The following is an 18,458-nucleotide window of genomic DNA, read 5'->3' as shown; positions in this document are numbered from 1 at the left end:
GTGAACATCTATTCTTCTATCTACGAGCTAGTGCACTTAACTCACAGTGTGTATTTCTCACCTTGCTCACACAATGTTCCTGAGAAGCCTTCTGGACAGTGGCATCTGTTGTCTTTGCAGATTCCGCCATTGATACAAGGATTGTGTATTTGACAACGATCCTCGTGTGCTTCACAACGTTCACCTAGAAGATGTGGATGACACCAGTTCTGGTCAGTTAGGGACAAGTATGAATTCATGGCAGGCAGAATGTCGGATTGATTGCTAAGGCTGCAGAAACAGTATCCAGCAATACCCCCCGAGGTTACTAGTTGTTTGATTTCTGATTCAGCTGCTCACAATATTTCGGAATTTTATATTTTTCTTGGGTGTCTAATTCTGTTATTAACCGCTTGGTTTCTAGAAAATGTTTCTGCTGGAGGAAATTGCACCCCCCAAAAATGTTCCTGTAATACAGGAAAGTAACTGAGTGGATAGAAAACCAGAAAGCCATTTAAGTGCTGAATGAATATTGATAATACATGGGTGAATTTTCATTTAAAACCAAGAGTTAAAAAAAAAAAGTTTGAATCGTCAAATTCTCACCTTTAAAACCATCACGGCAGAGACACTGGTATTCATACTCTCCTGTTGGCATACAGCGCCCACCATGCAGGCACGGCATGCGGTCACATGGGGAACTATCGTAGCACTGACTGATAGCGCGGCTTTCAATGAAACTGTAGGATATATCCACTTTCTTACCATTGATGGAAACCTGTAAAACAGAAAAATCAGATTCTTGCAGATGAATCAGAAACGACTTATACACTGAGCTTGCACAGACAATTGTATGTGTCCAAACTAGAAAATATCCCTACTGCTTATTAACGCTGCAGATTTGTCTACAAGAGGATTTCCGGGATACTCATGGAGCTGAACACAACTAAAATGAATGATGCTTTATGTTGGTATTCATGTAAAACTCTGTAACTGGGTATTTGCAAAACTGACAAGGTTCTTTGTGCCCAAACTGATATAATGTTCCAGAGAGATCTAGACTTTTTTTAGCTGGGATTAATTGTAACAATTGACATTTATCTGAAAGCATTTATTTTATGGGTCTGGACCGATGTCCTACGGAAATCTGAGACCGTAGCACAAAACAAGAGAAACAGCAAAGTCACTACCAAGAAATTTGAATTACAAGTAACAGAGATAATGATGTATCCAGACTCAAGCAAAAATACAATGTATGAACTCATTAAGTAGGAAGAACAGATTATGTGCCACTGTTAGTAACAGGATGATCCAGAAATACTTATGTACATCTAAATATTTGTGCGTATCTAACTGCACACATGATGTAAACAGGTAACATATACAGTTTAATGAAGGGTGCTTATGACTTTGCACCTCACTGTAGCGTATATATAAATATACAGCTGTCCGATGCAGACATGAACTCACTTCTCCGATGCAGCCCTGGTACGGCTGAGTGAAATTTACAGCAGAGGGAAGCACCACAGAACTGTCCACACCTCCCAAGTACATCAGTGTCTTCAAATTCAGACCCAGGCTTTTCCCTGGAGATGACCTCTTAACCGGTGGGTTTCTATCAACTTGCAGAGTTCCATCCTTATTGACTCGTTCTGCGGATACTTTGTGCCACTGTGCCAGGGTTAGGGGATCAGCACTTCGCAATATAGCTAATCCTACAGGACAGAAACAGAACAATTTCACAAATATTGATTCCTAGTGATGCCTGTGGTCAGCATGGTTCATATCTACTTTCTGAAAATGTACTAACATCTGGGTTCATTTATGTATTAAAGAGCCCATCATCCACCTCTGAGAGGTTATTTTACCTGATCCTAATTCATAACGGAATTCCAGATGTCCACCAGCCATGGTGAGGGACACAAAGTCTTCCACGGGGGCTCCCTTCCCCCCACTGAAGAAAATGAGTCCATCTGGAGACAGGGGCTTGAATTCTAGGTCCACCCGCAGGTCGTTGTGGATGTTGGTGAGAGATGGGTAAGAGATGTAAGAAGTTTCTCCATTAAATGAAGGTGTGTTCACCATGACTCCTGTAAAAAGAAAAAATACTTCTGTACAAAACATGGAATAACCTGAATTATAGTGTAATGCATGGTAATGATGCAACTATCAGAAAACAAAGGAACATTTGAACCAGTAACAGTAAATGCACAATTATTAGGAAAATTAATGAGTATGGCAACTGTTATATGTCATAGACCAGTAAATCGGGAATTGTGGGTACAACATACCGTCCATGCACTTGTCTCCAGACTTTCCTAGATGGCACCGACATGTGTATCCAAGCCCATCAGCTCGGTTGATGCAGGTAGCCTCGGGTCCACATGCATCTGCAGAAGAGAGTGATGGGAGAGATATGAATGTCTTCCTTCTCTATATCTGTACCTCTTAGCCAGACACTACTTCTGGGTAAGTACCTGGGTGGCAGTGCAGAGCTTGAGAGTGTTCACAGTTGCTGCCAGCGAAGCCGGGCGGACAATCACACACATAACTGCTGCTCTCTGACTCTCTGCAAATTCCTCTATTCTGAAAGAAACCAAAAACATCACCAGATGGTAAATAACTGCAGAGAATGTCAGAGAAAATGAAGTCATTCATTAGAGACGGGCTAAGCGATGATGACAGAACCAGAACTGACTTTGGATCTGCGCCCCATCTGCTAAAGCAATAAAGATCTTTCACCCCTTACTAGTACAGAACTGTACCATGCGATGACAAACTGTAGCAGATGTCTCTAATGGGCATTAATACTTAATTGTATTACAGATAATGGGTCATTTAGTTGTGGTGCGATGTGTTTGAAGACCTGGGGGTAAATGTATTATGCTCCGTTTTTTTCATCTCGCGGGAGATCGGCGACTTTGCATGTAAAATTTAAAGCGGCGCAAGTTTGCCTTTACAAGCCAGCGCCACTTTAAATTTTACATGCAAAGTCGCCGATCTCCCGCGAGATGAAAAAAAAAAACGGAGCATAATACATTTACCCCCTGATGTATGTTATGAATACCTTGCATGGTCTGTCTTTACATGTTGGGCAGTTGGAGATACCGTTTGATCTCAAATCCAAGTCTTTGAAGATGACCTCTTCACCTTGTGTAATCAGTTGACGAACACAACCTAGGAACAGAATAATACAACAGAGGTGAAAAAGACCTTTCTGAAAGGAGGTAGAAAATGAATGTGGAGTATACGGGAAAGTAAAGAGGACAAGTTTTCAGTTACCAACAAAGCCTTTGCTCAAGCCAGTTTTAGAGACAGCCTCATAGTTTGGATAACCTCCTAGGAACAGTTCCTCATTCAGGTCCAAACCTTGGAATTTGCCCTGAATATATGAAAACATACACACAGCATGTTCTTTTCTCGTACACCATAAAAGCCATTATTCTTATTAGAAAAAACATATCCAGTCACATACTTTCTAAGACTTTATTAACAGGATATCCATAAATGCAGTAAAATTATTTTCAATAACATTGCATGTGTGGTGCACGATGCATGTACATCAACACGCAGAATCCATGTATAGAATGTACCTGTGAGGTTCCATTCACAGGCATTTGGTTGTTCACCACCATTGATCCCTGGTTCAGATTCCTATACAGGGTCACAGTGTGGAACTCGCCCAGATTAATGGCCAATGGATAACGGATTGTAGCCATTCCTGAACCTGCATCAAATCTGCAATGATACAACACGGGATATGTCATTATAAGCACACAGACAATGTTCCGTTAATGGGAGAAGCGATTAACAGATGTAAGATAAATGAACAGGTTTGCTAAATTACAAGAACCTAAAAGGACACAAGCTGTGGTCTCCTGAGAAAGATAAATAACCCTGATCCTAGCAGAGGATGTAAAACTATGAGAACCCCAGACTTACAGCACTCATAAGCTGGGTACACACTACATGGTTTTCGTCCAATAATCGGCTCAATCAGCTGACATACGACCGCTCGTTCAAAAGTCGGGTCAGTGTGTGTAGTGACACGATGATCGAAAGTCTGCCCAAATGGACGATTGTCGCCTCATTTGGTTGGTTGTACCGTTTAATATTTTCGTTCCAATCTCGTTTCCGCTGTGTAGTGTGTATAAACTTCCGACCGATCCACAACAGTGAGTACGAAATTACAGTCATTGCTCACGACAACATGGCTGTAAAAAGTCGCTAAAGGGACGTCTGCTCTTCCCTTTATCGTCCTAAACAAGGCCAGTGTGTATGCAGTCCATGGACCGAGTGATCTGACCATCGATCGCATGTAACATCGCACGGCATAAAAAGTTGGTTGAAATTTCTGTAGTGTGTACCCAGCTTAAGAAACAATCACTTGCACAAAATATAAAAGTAAAGTACCAAATTTGTGTGACTAAATATTATGGCTGGCCAGGGGAACTAAACACGTCACCTGAACTCCGGACGTCCTCCGACTAGACCAAAGGACATGAAATCTGCTCCATTGCTTTTCTTCTGTCCACTATAAACCAGCATTCCTATAAGAAACCACACAGTTATACCGAGCAGGAGACTGGTACCAGCATTTCTATAAGAAACCACACAATCATACTGAATAGGAGACTGACACCATCACAGAGCCGGATGGACTACACGTCAATAAGTGTTTATGGTTTCAGCAATACCTAATGTGGTGTGGTCTCAATGTTAGTGAATAACAGGATGCACAGGATAGGAAGCCAAAGTGTTGGAAAATATGTTTACATTTTCATGAAACGTGAATAATCCACCCCACTGCCCAATGTATCTAGCTGGACGTGATGACACTGCATAACACAGGAGCCGGCTGCCTCACTGGAATCACACTACATCACGCCGGGTTCTTTTCTTTCTTACAGTGGAAAGCCCTGGCAGAGCTGGTTATATGGAGGTACAATAACTAACCCAGCACACTCTGGATGAAGAACTGTAAGTTTACAATATATGACAGTGCACCCAGCGAGGAAGCAGACTGTTAACAGTAATTAAACTGGATGACTGTGCACACTACAGCAATCTTGCTGGAGTTACAATAGATGGGGCTAAACACACCAGGAAATAGGTTATTTTGGTGTAGTTACAGTGGAAGACACTGCACACAGAGGGAGTTTATTTAGAGTTCAAGAAGATGCAGATACTGGAAGAGCAAGCTGTCTATACTGGATGCAACTGCATACTGGAGGAGACAATTGTCATTATGGGGTACACTGCACACATTATCGGAGCAGGCTACATAGCTGGAGAAACTTCACTTGCAAAACACTTCTCCAGCTTCTGTAAATCGGAAGGAAGGACATGCAAGTAAAGAGCACTTACCAGAGTACAGAATGAGAGCTAGAGTGAGAGGAAGAAGAGGGTAAATAGCCAGAGGTAAGAAGAGAGGCAGGAAGGCACCAGTGAGATTTGGTGAATTTAGCTCAGATAAAACAGACTACACAATATGCTCATGTTAAACTAAATATTCATCATTTAATAGAAGAGGGATTTTTTCTGTAAGAGCAGACATAATGTAACAAAGCAAAATGTACTGAGGTAATAACTAGATCTCTACAAGGTGCTAGACATTAGTTTTACTATCATTGGGCACTTTTGGAATCGAGAAGGATGTTTGTAATGTTACTTGTATTGGCTTAAATAAAAAACATATTGCAGATAAGAATGTAGTTTTGTACAACAACCAGAAAGAGAGAAAATAGCAGATCCTACAGAGTTAGAGGTGAAATTAGATGGCAAAAATATTTTCAGCAAAAGAGACTACACCAAATGGAAATCTCATGTTCTCTCTTACCATCAGCGGTGTCTGGTCGGAACGTAATCTTTATTTCAAACTTCTTGTGAGCATCTTTCATGCTAGGCAGCGTGAGGTAAGACTGGAGGCGACCAGTGAAATAGGGTACGACCCTCTCTGAAAATAGAGAAATAGAGATAAATAGTGAATGCTTCGCGTCTCCAGAAACAAAATCTTTAATATGATCACGTATCGATGAATCCTTCTGTAAGTTAAGATTCTCAAAGACTCATGCAAACACAGGGAAATCATACAAACTTCCCACCAGGCACTGGTCAGAACTGAATCAACTGCGCCAGCAATGCCAACAGCGTGCCACTGTGCTGGCCATTACGGACCTTAATGGCTGACATTACTGTCCATACGTCAGATATTGTCTGTCTGTGTGTGTGTGTTAGGGAATTTAGACTGTAAGCCCCAATAGGGCAGGGACTGATGTGAGCGAGTTCTCTGTACAGCGCTGTGGAATCCAGTGGCGCTATTATAAAAACATTAATCACCATTCTCGAGAAACTGAACAGTATTTCATATAGCACAAAACTGCTATTTTAACCACAATGTTCACATCTAAATTTGAAAAAAATAGGCCAGTTATACAGGATGAGCCTTAAATCTAGAACAGTTGTATAACAACTCAATCTGTCTCTGTCCCTGTGTTTTGGAGGAAGGGGGGGGGGGGGGTGCAGCAGAGTGATGAATCAAGTAAGAGGAAAATAAACGAAATTATAAGGTACAAAGATCTCACCTCGAACCTTCAGCATTGAGAACGCAGTGACTCTGCCCTGACGATTGGCTGCGGTGCACACGTATGTGCCAGCATCCTCCGGCTTCACAGATGGTATCGTCAGAACATTGTTTTCGATTCGAGCATCACTGGGGAGGTCTCCTTCCAACTGGAGGCATTGTTATCAGTGTTATTATTAGACTGTATATCAGAGTAACGCAAATACCCTAAACATTTATTTACAGAATATATATATAGAGCCAATCATAGCTATAAGTCACATAACACTGGGTCAGATTCCTCAAATCTAATACACAACCTGCAGCAAATAAGATGATTTTTATACTTGCAATAAATCCTGTCCCTGATTTCATCTGGGGGACACTTACCATGGGGTTGTATGGGCCTCAACAGCCATGCCGTTAAACCCAGCTGGGACTACTCCTGATATTGAAACGGTCTCTACAAAAGGAGGTTGTCATGAAGAGACATGCGACACCCAGGACCTACTGCCATGCGCAAGATGTATATATACCAAACCCGATAGGGCCATTCAGGAGCAACCAGCATCACTGGAAGCCCTATCTGCTTGACCAAACGGAGAACTCAAAGAAGCATTGTGATGAGAGGAAACAGTTATCTCAATCGGAATTCCCACTGCATGGTCATGATATCCACCGCAACCGCCAAGGGGTCCTGGAGTAGAACCAGGTCCCTCTGATTTAAGAACCAGAAAGGTTGGAGTAGAACCTCCTGGCCCATTTGCCCCACCAGATGACACCTGCTTAAAGAAGTGAAACGAGCAATTGGAGCATTACTGATCTTTTCACGGTGTTGCGTGGAAGAGTGGTGGCAAAGAATAGGTGGGGGGCCCGACCAAGAAAATCGATCATGTAACCTCTTTGCATGATCCCCAAGATTCACTGATAATGAGAAGAAGACGCCCATTGTGCTCTGAACAACAGTAGGCTCCCCCCACAGCCGCCAGGAGGGGAGGAACCTCGTCAAGCTGCAGGCTTAGTTTGGACACTTGACGTCTCGTTGAATTCGAAGATCGGCTCCTCTTGGATTGACCCCTGGTGGACGAACCTCCGCAATAGGGCTAGTGAAAGGACCCAAACCTTGGGACGCAGGATTTGGGGGCATTCACTTGGAGGAAGGTGCTCTTACCTCCCGTGGCCTGACAGATCATGTTATCTAATTGTGGCCCAAAGAGGATTGAACCCGAATAGGAAAGAGCCTCCAGGGACTCTTTCAACACTGCATCCGTATCCCAGGAACGCAACTAGCAGTGGCGGATCCAGGGGGGGGGGGCGATCGCCCCCCCTAGCAGACACATGCTGCCGACGGCTGCACAGTATGTGCAGGTCTGTCCAGCCGTGACAGGCAGGGACAGTGTGCTGCCCGGCTGCTCTGACTGTGTTTAAAACACAATCAGAGCAGCCGGGCAGCACACTGTCCCTGCCTGTCACGGCTGGACGGACCTGCACATAGTGTGCAGCCGTCGGCAGCCTAAGATGTTAGAAAGGGGCGGGGCCTAAATCCCCCCCCCCCCCCCCCCTAAATCGCCCCGGGTACAGCATTTTTCTAGATCCGCCCCTGGCAACTAGAGTCCTCCTAGCCACAACCGCTGATGCCGAGACAGACGAAGAAATTGAGGCTGTGTTTTGAGCCACCTCATAAAAGATCATCATCATCATCAACATTTATTTATATAACATATCCCGAAGCCTCTTTTAAATGTAGTGCCAGGGGAAGTAATTCTGAATCCTGCAGACCCTCTACCAGCTAGTTGGACCAGGTCTCCATCTCCCAAGCGATCCATGCAGAGAACAGCATGGGTCTGAGCAAAGTGCCCGCCATCACATAAATGGACTTGAGAAAGTCCTCTATCTTTCGGGCAGTGCCATGTTAAAGGGCAGACAAATCAAGCACTGGAAGGGTTGTATGGTGGGCCAATCTAGCCATCGGTGTGTCCACCTTAGGCACCAGTTCTCAGCAGACTTTATTTTCGACTTGCAAAGGATAAAAGCCAGGGAACCTGGGAGGGATGACAAACTCTGGATCTGTCTGTTTTCCAGGCCGACTACTAGATCAGTAAGTTCTGCAGACAGTGGGTAGCAGAGTATCGACTGTTTTTGTCTCTTGAAGAGCCTGAGGTTCATCTAAAGGGTCTAAGGCCTAATGCACCGCCAGGACCAGATCCTCTACGCCCTGACTCCCGGAAGGTTCCATCAAGTCTCCAAAATCCTCAAGCAGTTCACCCTCTTCCTAAGACGAGCGCCAGTCACCTGAAGCATAGAGTGATAGCGGCTTTTACAGCTGCTGATCACTTACTACATGCCCAGTTAGTGAGACAGCGGCGGTCTGGCAGTGGAAGTGGTGCAGCATAGACAACCAACCTCCCTCTCCTCCTCTGATTGGTTGTGCTACTGCGTACAGCCTGCACGCCGCCTGTTACCCACCAATGACCTGAACAAAATATATTTCCCCATAACGCCGCTGGGTTTGTCGTGGACACTTTTCACAGACTAACAGATGGGGGAATGTTGAAAACAAGCAGAGGACACTGAATGGCCATCAAGGCAGTTGAACAGAAAATGTTCCGGTAGACGTGCAATCAGCTGCAGATATTTCAGATCTCTAAGATTACTTTCAAAATTATTTTAGCTGTCAGAAAACAGCACAGATGGAGAAAATTTCACACACATTAAACACAAATCGAGTTACTATCTACCGGTTCCATGGTATGGCATTATGCCCAGTATCTTCAAATTTGCATTTTGCTAAATTTATATTTTATGAATTGAACCTGGATCATGATGGTAAATTCATTCCACTGTGTGGTGAGTTTGGGGCAGGACTGGAAACATCAAATACATGAGAAATTTCTATCTCTATAATATGCTTTATATATCTCTCTCTAATAGAAACAGATAGATAGATATATGTACCTTCGTCCAGGTGATTTCAGGTACTGGAAATCCAGATGCTAAACATGGAAATACAGCAATTGATCCACTTGTTATTTCCTTCATTTCTGGCTGAGCGGCAATTTGTGGAACGGCTGTGGATGAGAGATGTTGAGTTGTTAGAGAATAAGGCAGATTAATACCTGAACGATACCATATGCAACACTCTACCTACATTGCACATGGAGGATGACATGTGACTGCACTTCTCCCACGTCATTGGTTGCAGTACAGCGATACTGTCCAGCATCAGATTGCTTGACCTGCTCAATTTTCAGCATCCCTCCATTTATAATTACATCAGTCGGCATCCGACTTCCGACCTTGCTCCAAGTAACCTTGGCGAGGGGGTCTCCAAGTGCCAGGCATTCAAACTCAACAGAATTCCCTGCCAGAACAGTCTGCACCGAGGTACGGATGTTGATCCTGATTTTGGGCATCACTATGGGGGTAAAATAAGATTTCTGATAACATACTGCCTAGAGACTGATGCCAGGAAACATATTATTTGTAATACTTCAGCTTTGTTTTAGTCCAGCTGACACCATAAAGAGTAATACTGTGGAATTGGTTTTTCAAAGTAAAGCCTCTCTGAAATCAAAGTACACAGAAGCTCCCAAGCATTCTTCAATATTTAAGTTAAATTCAAATAAGAGCTGGGTTTAATACATACCCTAATTGCTGGTAACGCAGACAAGCGTCTAATATATGTCCTAATATATGTATGACTTTCATACCAACCTTGGACAACCAATTTTCCACTGTCTTGGGCTTGACCAAAGCGGCTGACAGCTCGGCATGTATAGACACCCTCATTCCCGAGCTCCAAATCTGAAATTCTGTGGGAAACAGGTCAGATGTACTCACATGTTCTGCACACATTACTGCTTTCTGCACTGATCAGACTCCGTTTTCAGAAACTTTCATCAGTCTCTATCAGACATCTGTGTGCTGGATATGAACCTTGCTTTCCAAATAATAGAACATTATTCACTTCTGAAAGGGGAAGTAAAGCTATACTGTCTTTTCTCTCATCTGCCAGAGAACCTGGTGTCACACCCTTTCTTATGAAAGAGGTCCTAATATAGTCCTCTCTTAGGCAGCAGGGTGGCTCAGTGGTTAGCACTTCTGTCTCACAGCACTGGGTCATGCATTTTATTCCTGACCATGGCATTATCTGTGTGGAGTTTGTATGTTCTCCCCGTGTTACTTCCAGATGCTCTGGTTTCCTCCCACACTCCAAAACAGGAGGTTAACTGTCTGCCATCAAATTGTCCTTAGTCTCTCTCAGTCTGTGTGTGTGTGTGTGTGTGTGTGTGTGTAGGGAATTTAGACTGTAAGCTCCAATGGGGCAGGGACTGATGGGAGTGAGTTCTCTGTACAGCGCCGCGGAGTTAGTAGCACTATATAAATAGCTGATGATGATGATATCTTTGCCTGCAGAAATCTGGAGAGGTTACTAGTTACATCAAAATAAAGAGAATACATTCTGAAAACGTGTGACGTCAACAGCTGCTCTCCATCGTTTACCTTGCTGGGCAATGCAGAAGACATCACACTTGGGACTATGCACATTAAACTTTCTGTTACGTAGAATTAAGTCTCTTTCTGGTCACTGTTTGGGGCTCTAGAAAATAAAATCTCACACTGCTTACAGTGAGGGAAGGAAATGATGTCCACTGTCCTGATGTTCCCTGTCCCCACTACAATTACATTTTATTAGGTACTAATGTTTGATGAGCGGCTACTAGTTTTTTTTTTCTGCTTTTTTAATCTGATTTTCTTCTCAAAAACCAGACGTGACAAACTACCGAGATCGAGAAGAGGGAAAAGAAAAAAAATCAACATTTCCTACAGTTGCGCGATATCCATGTTAGCCATAGCTTGGAATACTTTAAGGGTTTAGGTGAAGTCTCATTACAAAGAGCTGCTGCTGTGTAAAAGTTTTACTCCCTTAAGAAACGCGTGAGTATTACATGGCCATGACTTGAAGGTGGCATAGTTTCCATAGCCTGCGAGAAGGTTTCATGCTTATGCCTATAAAATTGTGGTTGACGTTAATAATTACTCTATACAAATTGAAAAATGTATGCAACTTCTATACAAATGATATTCCCCTTTCAGAAGTAAACTCGGAGTAGAAAAAAAGCGTGTCTCGTACACAGGATCATGAATATAAATAAATACCCCCCTCCTTCTCACCGAAGCACCGGTCCTTGCACATTGTGATTGGATGGGAGTTTGCCTCCTTCTTTAACCCACTGGATTCTAGCCCTAGGATCTCCGATCACAGTACAGGTAAATTGTGCTGTTCCACTAACTGCCTTCGTGTCTATCTGGGGTGAAACGCGAACAGAAAACGGAGCTGTAGAGAAAGGACAAAATGAACACTTCAATATTACATACAAAGCAGTCGTCTATTGAACTAGTAGCTTGCCTTCTCTGGTTATAAACTAAAAACTGGCAGAGTTCACCAAATACAGGTAGAGTAAAAGTTAAATTCTCCAAATCTATTAAGAATCCTCATACAGACATACTCCTTGCCTAACCACCATGAACACCAAGGCTCACATAATAACCGACTGAACACTACAGATAGACGATTATGTCAGTGATCAACTTCACTAATGACAAGGACAAGCCAGTGACTGTACCCTGGCCAGATATGAGCTCCCGAAACTCACCAACAACACTAATTTGGGTGAACGCTTTGCTTTCGCCAACTTTGTTTTTGGCCACACAGCTGTAGGTGCCGGCATGTTCAGTTGCTGCTTGATTTATTTGTAAGATGCCCTCCGAGGCTACAGCTTCACTCGGGAGAGATCCGTTGACTTTGATCCACTGAAATTTGAGTGGAGGAGAGCCATGTGCCAAGCACTGTAACTGAATGTGTTCTCCGACACTCACAGATACTTCGTCTGGCAGGATGGTGGCATATGGGGGATCTGAAAGTGATAGGAATACAACACCATTATTATTATTATGATTATTAATAAAATACTAGTGGACATGACAACACAGAGATTATTGCTACATTACCACTAAGTCAAGTGCCCAAAAAGAGACATTTTGCAGAACCCCACTTCTTACTCAGAAAATAAGGAACACTTATGACCAAAGATTGGACCTGAACACTGGAATACTTATATGATGCCTCTCTCATGACATATACCCCAGCGCTCTCCAATCTGACACGATTCCTGCCACTTGCTTTTTACTGCTAAACTCCCTTGCTCAATATTACTATACTGTTACCTGTATTTATTAACTATTGCAATTATTGTGGAAGTGCTACATATTTTGCCAAAGCCAGTGCCAAACTGCTAAATCCCACAACCAGACCTGAATGGTGGAGTTCTTCAGGATGCTGGTCTGCACTACACATTACAGAATATATGAGATTAAGGGCTGCAGATTATTAAGATTAAATCTCTGATCTACAGTGAGGGGCACATGGGCTTGGCTGCAAAGGGATCACTCATATTTAATTACAGCAGGACAGTCTTCACAGGAAATGCTTTTATAATGGGAGACAGGTTAATATATAATTGGCACGACATCCGGTAAAGCAATCCAACCTCTGCAATGTAATACATACTTTCCACATCCAGATTAATGATAATGTCGGCGTATCCATCAGGGTTTGAGGCGTTACAAATGTAATATCCTGAGTCCTGCTGAGCAACTCGCGGGATGACCAGCGTACTGTTGACCACTTGGTGCTGCCATGGCAGCGGTGCCCGGAGCTTGGTCCATGTGATAGTTGGAGTTGGGTTACCTACACAACAGGGTGACGGAATATCAATTAGGCTCCAGAACTATAGATTTATTACAATTCTCCATTGATTCCAATTAGAGAATGATGTAAATACAAGCATATACACAATTTACTGATGCAGATTGGAAAAAGTGAGCTTTGTTAAAAAAGGAACTAGATACCAAGTAGGAAATTACTGGCTTCTTGTACAAGGCTGTAGAGTGACAGATGTTATGACAGCCTTTGCAGCCACCATCAAACTGGCTGAAGATCCGGACACTATTTATGCAGAATCAAGGGCGACATCCCGCCAATGTAGGGCAATGTGTTCAAGATATTATAGGCCATTCTGGGAGTGCCATTTTACAATCCGTCCAGGAGTTATCTTCTTCCCCTTGAAGTGAAAGTCAATTTTGCCACTACCATGGCTGCAAAGGCTGATCTATAATCTATGCCCTCCTACTACATGGAGGGTCATTAATCCTCCAACCCAAACCTTTAAGCAGTCACCTGTAGCTTTGCAGTTGAGGGTGGCAGTCTCTCCAGCCAGCACTAGGTGTTTAGTCTGGTCTGCTGTGACTCTAGGAGCACTAGGTTTCACCACTCTATTTTCAACTTGCACTTCCACCTGGACCTGGGTAGAACCGGCTGGGTTGTGGCCAACGCAGATGTAAAATCCAGAATCCTGCATCTTTGCTGATGGAATCTACAATGGTGAATAAATTGGAATTGATCTCTGACTCCACACTTTAGTATATATGAGGACTGCTGTTAAAATTCTAATGGGTCACATTTATATTTAACTACATTTTAAAGCAGGATGAATCTCTGAATGATAGACCCCTAAACACCCCCATTAAAAGAAGAGCACGGACAATCCAGAGCATGGGAACAGGGTCACCATGAAGCCTCTTTACCGTTAATCATCAGAACTTGAGAATTCCATGACTATATATATCTGGCATGGTCCATAAAGTGACAAACACACTGTTGGATGAACTAAACCACTATGTAAACCACTGGTCTGGAAATGTTTGACTCCAAGGACATACCACAGGTTACCAGAAAACCTGGTGTTTTTTGTTACTGGGGGGACGCGACACCAAGCCATCTACAAGAAATACCAGCAGTTTAGTTTCTCTCATCCACAGTAGCTGATATCATCTTTGCCTCACACTTCCAAGTCTACATTACTTTAGCAACAGTTCCTCATGAAATACGAGAGCATTGAGCAGTCTCTCGGGATGTAGCTCATGCAAAAGGTGCTCCAACAATCGCACCTCTCTCGGTACGGATGTCTCTTCCTGTAGTAGACTAAATATTGGGCTGCCCAGCATTCTTATAAATGACCCCAAGCGAGATAAGATGTTGTATACTTAAATAACTCAGAAACCACACCTGCGTGTGCTCGTTCTTTGTACAATAAGGTTGTATGTTTATTATTCTCTGTATGAATCCACTGCATTAGAGGATCCAATTCCATATTCACTCTGCTTAACCTTGATTCATGGAAACTGCTGTGGTCTATTTTTCTGGGATAGAAACGTTACCAGTGCAAGGTTAGTGGCACTGACCTGTAGGACAGCATGGCTGTGAAGTGGAGCATGGTTCTGCTGTCGGATATCATGCTTAGATCCAGGACGGCGCCAGCTGACAACAGGTCGAGGGTCTCCCATTCCCATACATTCCACATTAATTGTATCTCCAACATTCACCCTGATGGGTCCTGGAGGTATCACAGAAACTGTGGGGCGTCCTGTAATATGGAGAACCCAGAGTCTGAAACGGCCCGTCCACCTTTATAATTAACATTTTATATGCATTGTTATAGCAACATAATAATACCAGGAATGCAATAAGATATGTCGTTAAAAATGAGAATTTGGAGCTAAAAGTAAAATCTGTTTCTCATGGAGTTAATTGGAGAACATAATGGCTTTATAGCTGCAATCAGAAGGCTGGAACCTAAGGATGAGCAAGATAACGCCTCCTATAGGCTATAAGACATGACACCAGCTATCCAATTCATCCCACAGCAGACTTAGGAGGTGAAGACTAAGAACAACAACAATGAAAGAAGTGAAAGAGCACATTTTAACTGACCAGGTAAGAATGAAATACACAATATAGTTATTTAACGCTAAATACAAAACTTCCATATGTTATATTGAGTAACACTTGGTATCAACTGAGGTTGGGAAGGGGGAGGTTGTGCAGAAGTCAGAAGACACTGCGGCCTGAGGCACCTTATGCCCAAAGATGCCACTGAATGACCTGGCAAAACTGTGTGTGATCATACAGACATTTTTCTGCCATCCAATGAGTTACCAGTTTTTTGGGTTTTGTTGATAGCGCCTCCAACAATGCTAACGTCAGGATGAAAAAGGGGAAGAGCAAGGAAGGGTGCTCTGCAGGATGTGTGTGGGCGATGTTGGTGGTTGTGACTAGTACCGGAACCAGGAACGAGAACCCAGAACTGTGTACAGCCGTGACAGATTGGTCAGGGTCACAGGACTGGGCCTAGTTCCACCTTCTAAGAACACTAAAACGGGTTAGCTGGGGGTATGTTACTCCTTCATGTCCAACCTTCTGAAGGCCACAGAGCCTGTACTGTATTGTCCAATGTAATACATGAGAAAAAGTTCTACCAACTGTGCTTCCTCGTCCAGCTTAACCTGGCTCTGAAGAACAGAAAATATTATCACATTTAATTTGAAGTTTTTCCCCTGTTCCAACCTCATTAATGAGATTTCTGTTTATTATCTTGATACAACCAGAAAAGCCACCAAGACACCCATTAATGTTCAGCATAATGTGGCGTTACTCACCTTCAACCACCAGGTTCACAGCGCTGTCCACTGCCCCATAGGCGTTGGAAGCCATGCAGCGGTACGACCCCTGATTCTTGTGGTGAGCACCAACTATGGTAATAACGGAGCCATTGGCACTGATGTGGACATTATCTTCAGATTGAGAGATTAGAGAGATGAACACAGAAATGATCAATTATTGTGGTGAAATTGGAGTAGCAGCTTATAAAGTAAAGGTCAAGTCTACCTAGCACCCCTCTTTCCCACTAGGTGTCATCTCACGAGCCTATGCTCCCAACTGTATCACCCTGCTTCAAAAAATAAAGTCCATGTATATTAGAAAGGATTAATAGGTTACTCCACTACATCATTACCCGACGTCAACTGGATATATTCATTGTGTAAATAATATTAGCCCCATTGATTCAGGATCAACAGCCCCAAAGTGGCCACAGCATCTTCCTGAGGATACTGGAGGAAGGTCTAAGTGATTGTTATCTCCCAGTCTCCAGCCACAAAGGGACCTAGGTTCACACAGACAAGCAGAGGTGGGCGGAGAGATTACCCAGGGTGCACGGGAAGTGGAAAGGGTTAAAATGTCTCACTGGAGAAGGCAGGTCTTCTGGTGTGGTTCTTCATTTGATGAGACGCACAAAGGGCTGGTAATACTACTTATTTGTCTATATATTTCACAATGTATTAGATGTGACTGTTTCTTTGAACCTCTTTGTAGATTATAGTCCAATTTCCTGCATATAAGTCTCTGACTGTGCCATTTCCACACCACACAAATATCCATTACATGGCCTCATATTCCCTAATATGGGTTTGGTGAAGTGGGCTGTAACAGAGCTATCCCTCCCTCTCCCCCCCCTCCCCCCCCGAGTTTCGTGGCAATCATAGAACCCAGGAGACCTCACAATACTGCATTATTTCCCCAATCGGAGAACCTCAGATTTTATGTTCTAAGACAACATTAACATTCCTATACCTTGTAGATGCTGATTATGTCCCATTTTCCACGAGAGGCGGATGGGCTGTGCTCCCTTGTGGATGTGGCATTTGAAAGTGGCATTTTCCCCCTGTCGTATAGTGGCACTGTGTGGATTGATTGAAATCACTGGAGTCTCGAGACCTATAAAACACAATAAATGGAACTGAACCTTCAGACAATTTATCTCTATTGTTAATAATGAGCATTAATACAGCGACTTACGATACACTTTCTGAGCGCCAGAAGTGATGGTAATAAAGGTAGAGGCTTTCAAGATTTGAGAGCCAGTGTTGTACCGGCAGACATACTCTCCAGAATCGGCGCTAGTTGCCTGTACAATGCGTAGACGGGAGCCTGAGATCTAAGTGAACAAACAGCAAATTGTTAGGTTGATGATATGAGCATGTAAGAAACATTTCTTGTCAGACCAAATATATCTCCAGTAACCAGTTCAATGTCCTCTCTCCAGCATGAGTCACACTCCGTTTGTCAGCACAAGGAGTAGAGTGACCATGAAAGTAATAGTGGACACAGAGACTACTGGGGGCTGCTAAAACTAAAGAACCTCCTCAACCATATAATGTTCCTCCACTCCCATCCCTCTTTACTTTACAGTAGCCAAGACAGTATACATGGGAGCCAGAAGCTCACATTTCTCGGAGGGTTGCTCCATGTCCCCATATGTGATTTGAAGAAATAGATTTTACAAGAAGCACAAAATCCCTTTTTCTCCATCAACATCAGAGATGATGGGTATGTCCCAACACTCAGAACATGGGAGGGAGGAAATTGATCACTTACTACGGCCAGCAGGACTCTCCAGCATCTTCCGTGGCTAAGACATTACCCTAGAGAACTTGGAGAGGAGGAAGAAGTCGTCATTTGACTGGGACGGTGTGATTAGGGTCTACCGATCACTTGACTCTCCTTACAATAGGAGCAGACAACAGCCACCACATCCAGTGATGCTGGCAGGACATAAAATGGCCAAATCCACTAAAATGAATGCCCCGTATCCCCTGGAAGGTAATAATATCAAGTAGCACATAGTATATGTAGCACAGAATAGCTTCCATAGTGAGAGCTCTCTATCCCCACCTGGTGGTTTGGTGAGAAATCTCCTCCAGGGCGGATCCAGGTAACACCAGTTTCTTGTCTTCCATGGACCAAACAATTCAGGTCCACTGTCTGATCCTCAGTTAAAGTACCAGAGGTCTTCTCAATGAGGATTGGGGAGATGGAGCTTGTAGAACCTGAGGCAGGAGGAGAGGAAAGGACAGAATCTAAAGATTGCTGCACTGATTTCACATGGACAAATATTTTCTATAAACAATCAACAGAGATCCATGTATACATACATATATATATATATATATATATATA

General features: G+C 43.3%; 1 protein-coding gene across 1 annotated transcript in view; it reads right to left on the bottom strand.

Moving 5' to 3' along the window:
* The window catches only part of HSPG2 (heparan sulfate proteoglycan 2), a 131,457-nt gene that overhangs the window by 17,246 nt on the left and 95,753 nt on the right, over nt 1-18,458 (bottom strand). Inside the window, exons 46-70 of the mRNA XM_075190859.1 lie at nt 18,174-18,328; nt 17,298-17,436; nt 17,073-17,216; nt 16,100-16,234; nt 14,846-15,027; nt 13,782-13,977; nt 13,113-13,292; nt 12,199-12,459; nt 11,717-11,879; nt 10,256-10,353; nt 9,690-9,956; nt 9,497-9,609; nt 6,564-6,711; nt 5,819-5,935; nt 5,347-5,364; nt 4,445-4,529; nt 3,573-3,717; nt 3,262-3,361; nt 3,047-3,156; nt 2,457-2,565; nt 2,271-2,369; nt 1,848-2,069; nt 1,450-1,694; nt 586-757; nt 62-184 (exon numbers count right to left, since the gene is read on the bottom strand). Coding sequence (XP_075046960.1) covers nt 62-184; nt 586-757; nt 1,450-1,694; nt 1,848-2,069; nt 2,271-2,369; nt 2,457-2,565; nt 3,047-3,156; nt 3,262-3,361; nt 3,573-3,717; nt 4,445-4,529; nt 5,347-5,364; nt 5,819-5,935; nt 6,564-6,711; nt 9,497-9,609; nt 9,690-9,956; nt 10,256-10,353; nt 11,717-11,879; nt 12,199-12,459; nt 13,113-13,292; nt 13,782-13,977; nt 14,846-15,027; nt 16,100-16,234; nt 17,073-17,216; nt 17,298-17,436; nt 18,174-18,328 — 3,726 coding nt within the window. The remainder of the gene's footprint in view (nt 1-61; nt 185-585; nt 758-1,449; nt 1,695-1,847; nt 2,070-2,270; nt 2,370-2,456; nt 2,566-3,046; nt 3,157-3,261; nt 3,362-3,572; nt 3,718-4,444; nt 4,530-5,346; nt 5,365-5,818; nt 5,936-6,563; nt 6,712-9,496; nt 9,610-9,689; nt 9,957-10,255; nt 10,354-11,716; nt 11,880-12,198; nt 12,460-13,112; nt 13,293-13,781; nt 13,978-14,845; nt 15,028-16,099; nt 16,235-17,072; nt 17,217-17,297; nt 17,437-18,173; nt 18,329-18,458) is intronic.

The sequence above is a fragment of the Mixophyes fleayi genome, chromosome 11, assembly GCF_038048845.1.
Source record: "Mixophyes fleayi isolate aMixFle1 chromosome 11, aMixFle1.hap1, whole genome shotgun sequence".
Lineage (NCBI taxonomy): Eukaryota > Metazoa > Chordata > Amphibia > Anura > Limnodynastidae > Mixophyes > Mixophyes fleayi.
This window is presented reverse-complemented; position numbering and strand designations above follow the sequence as displayed.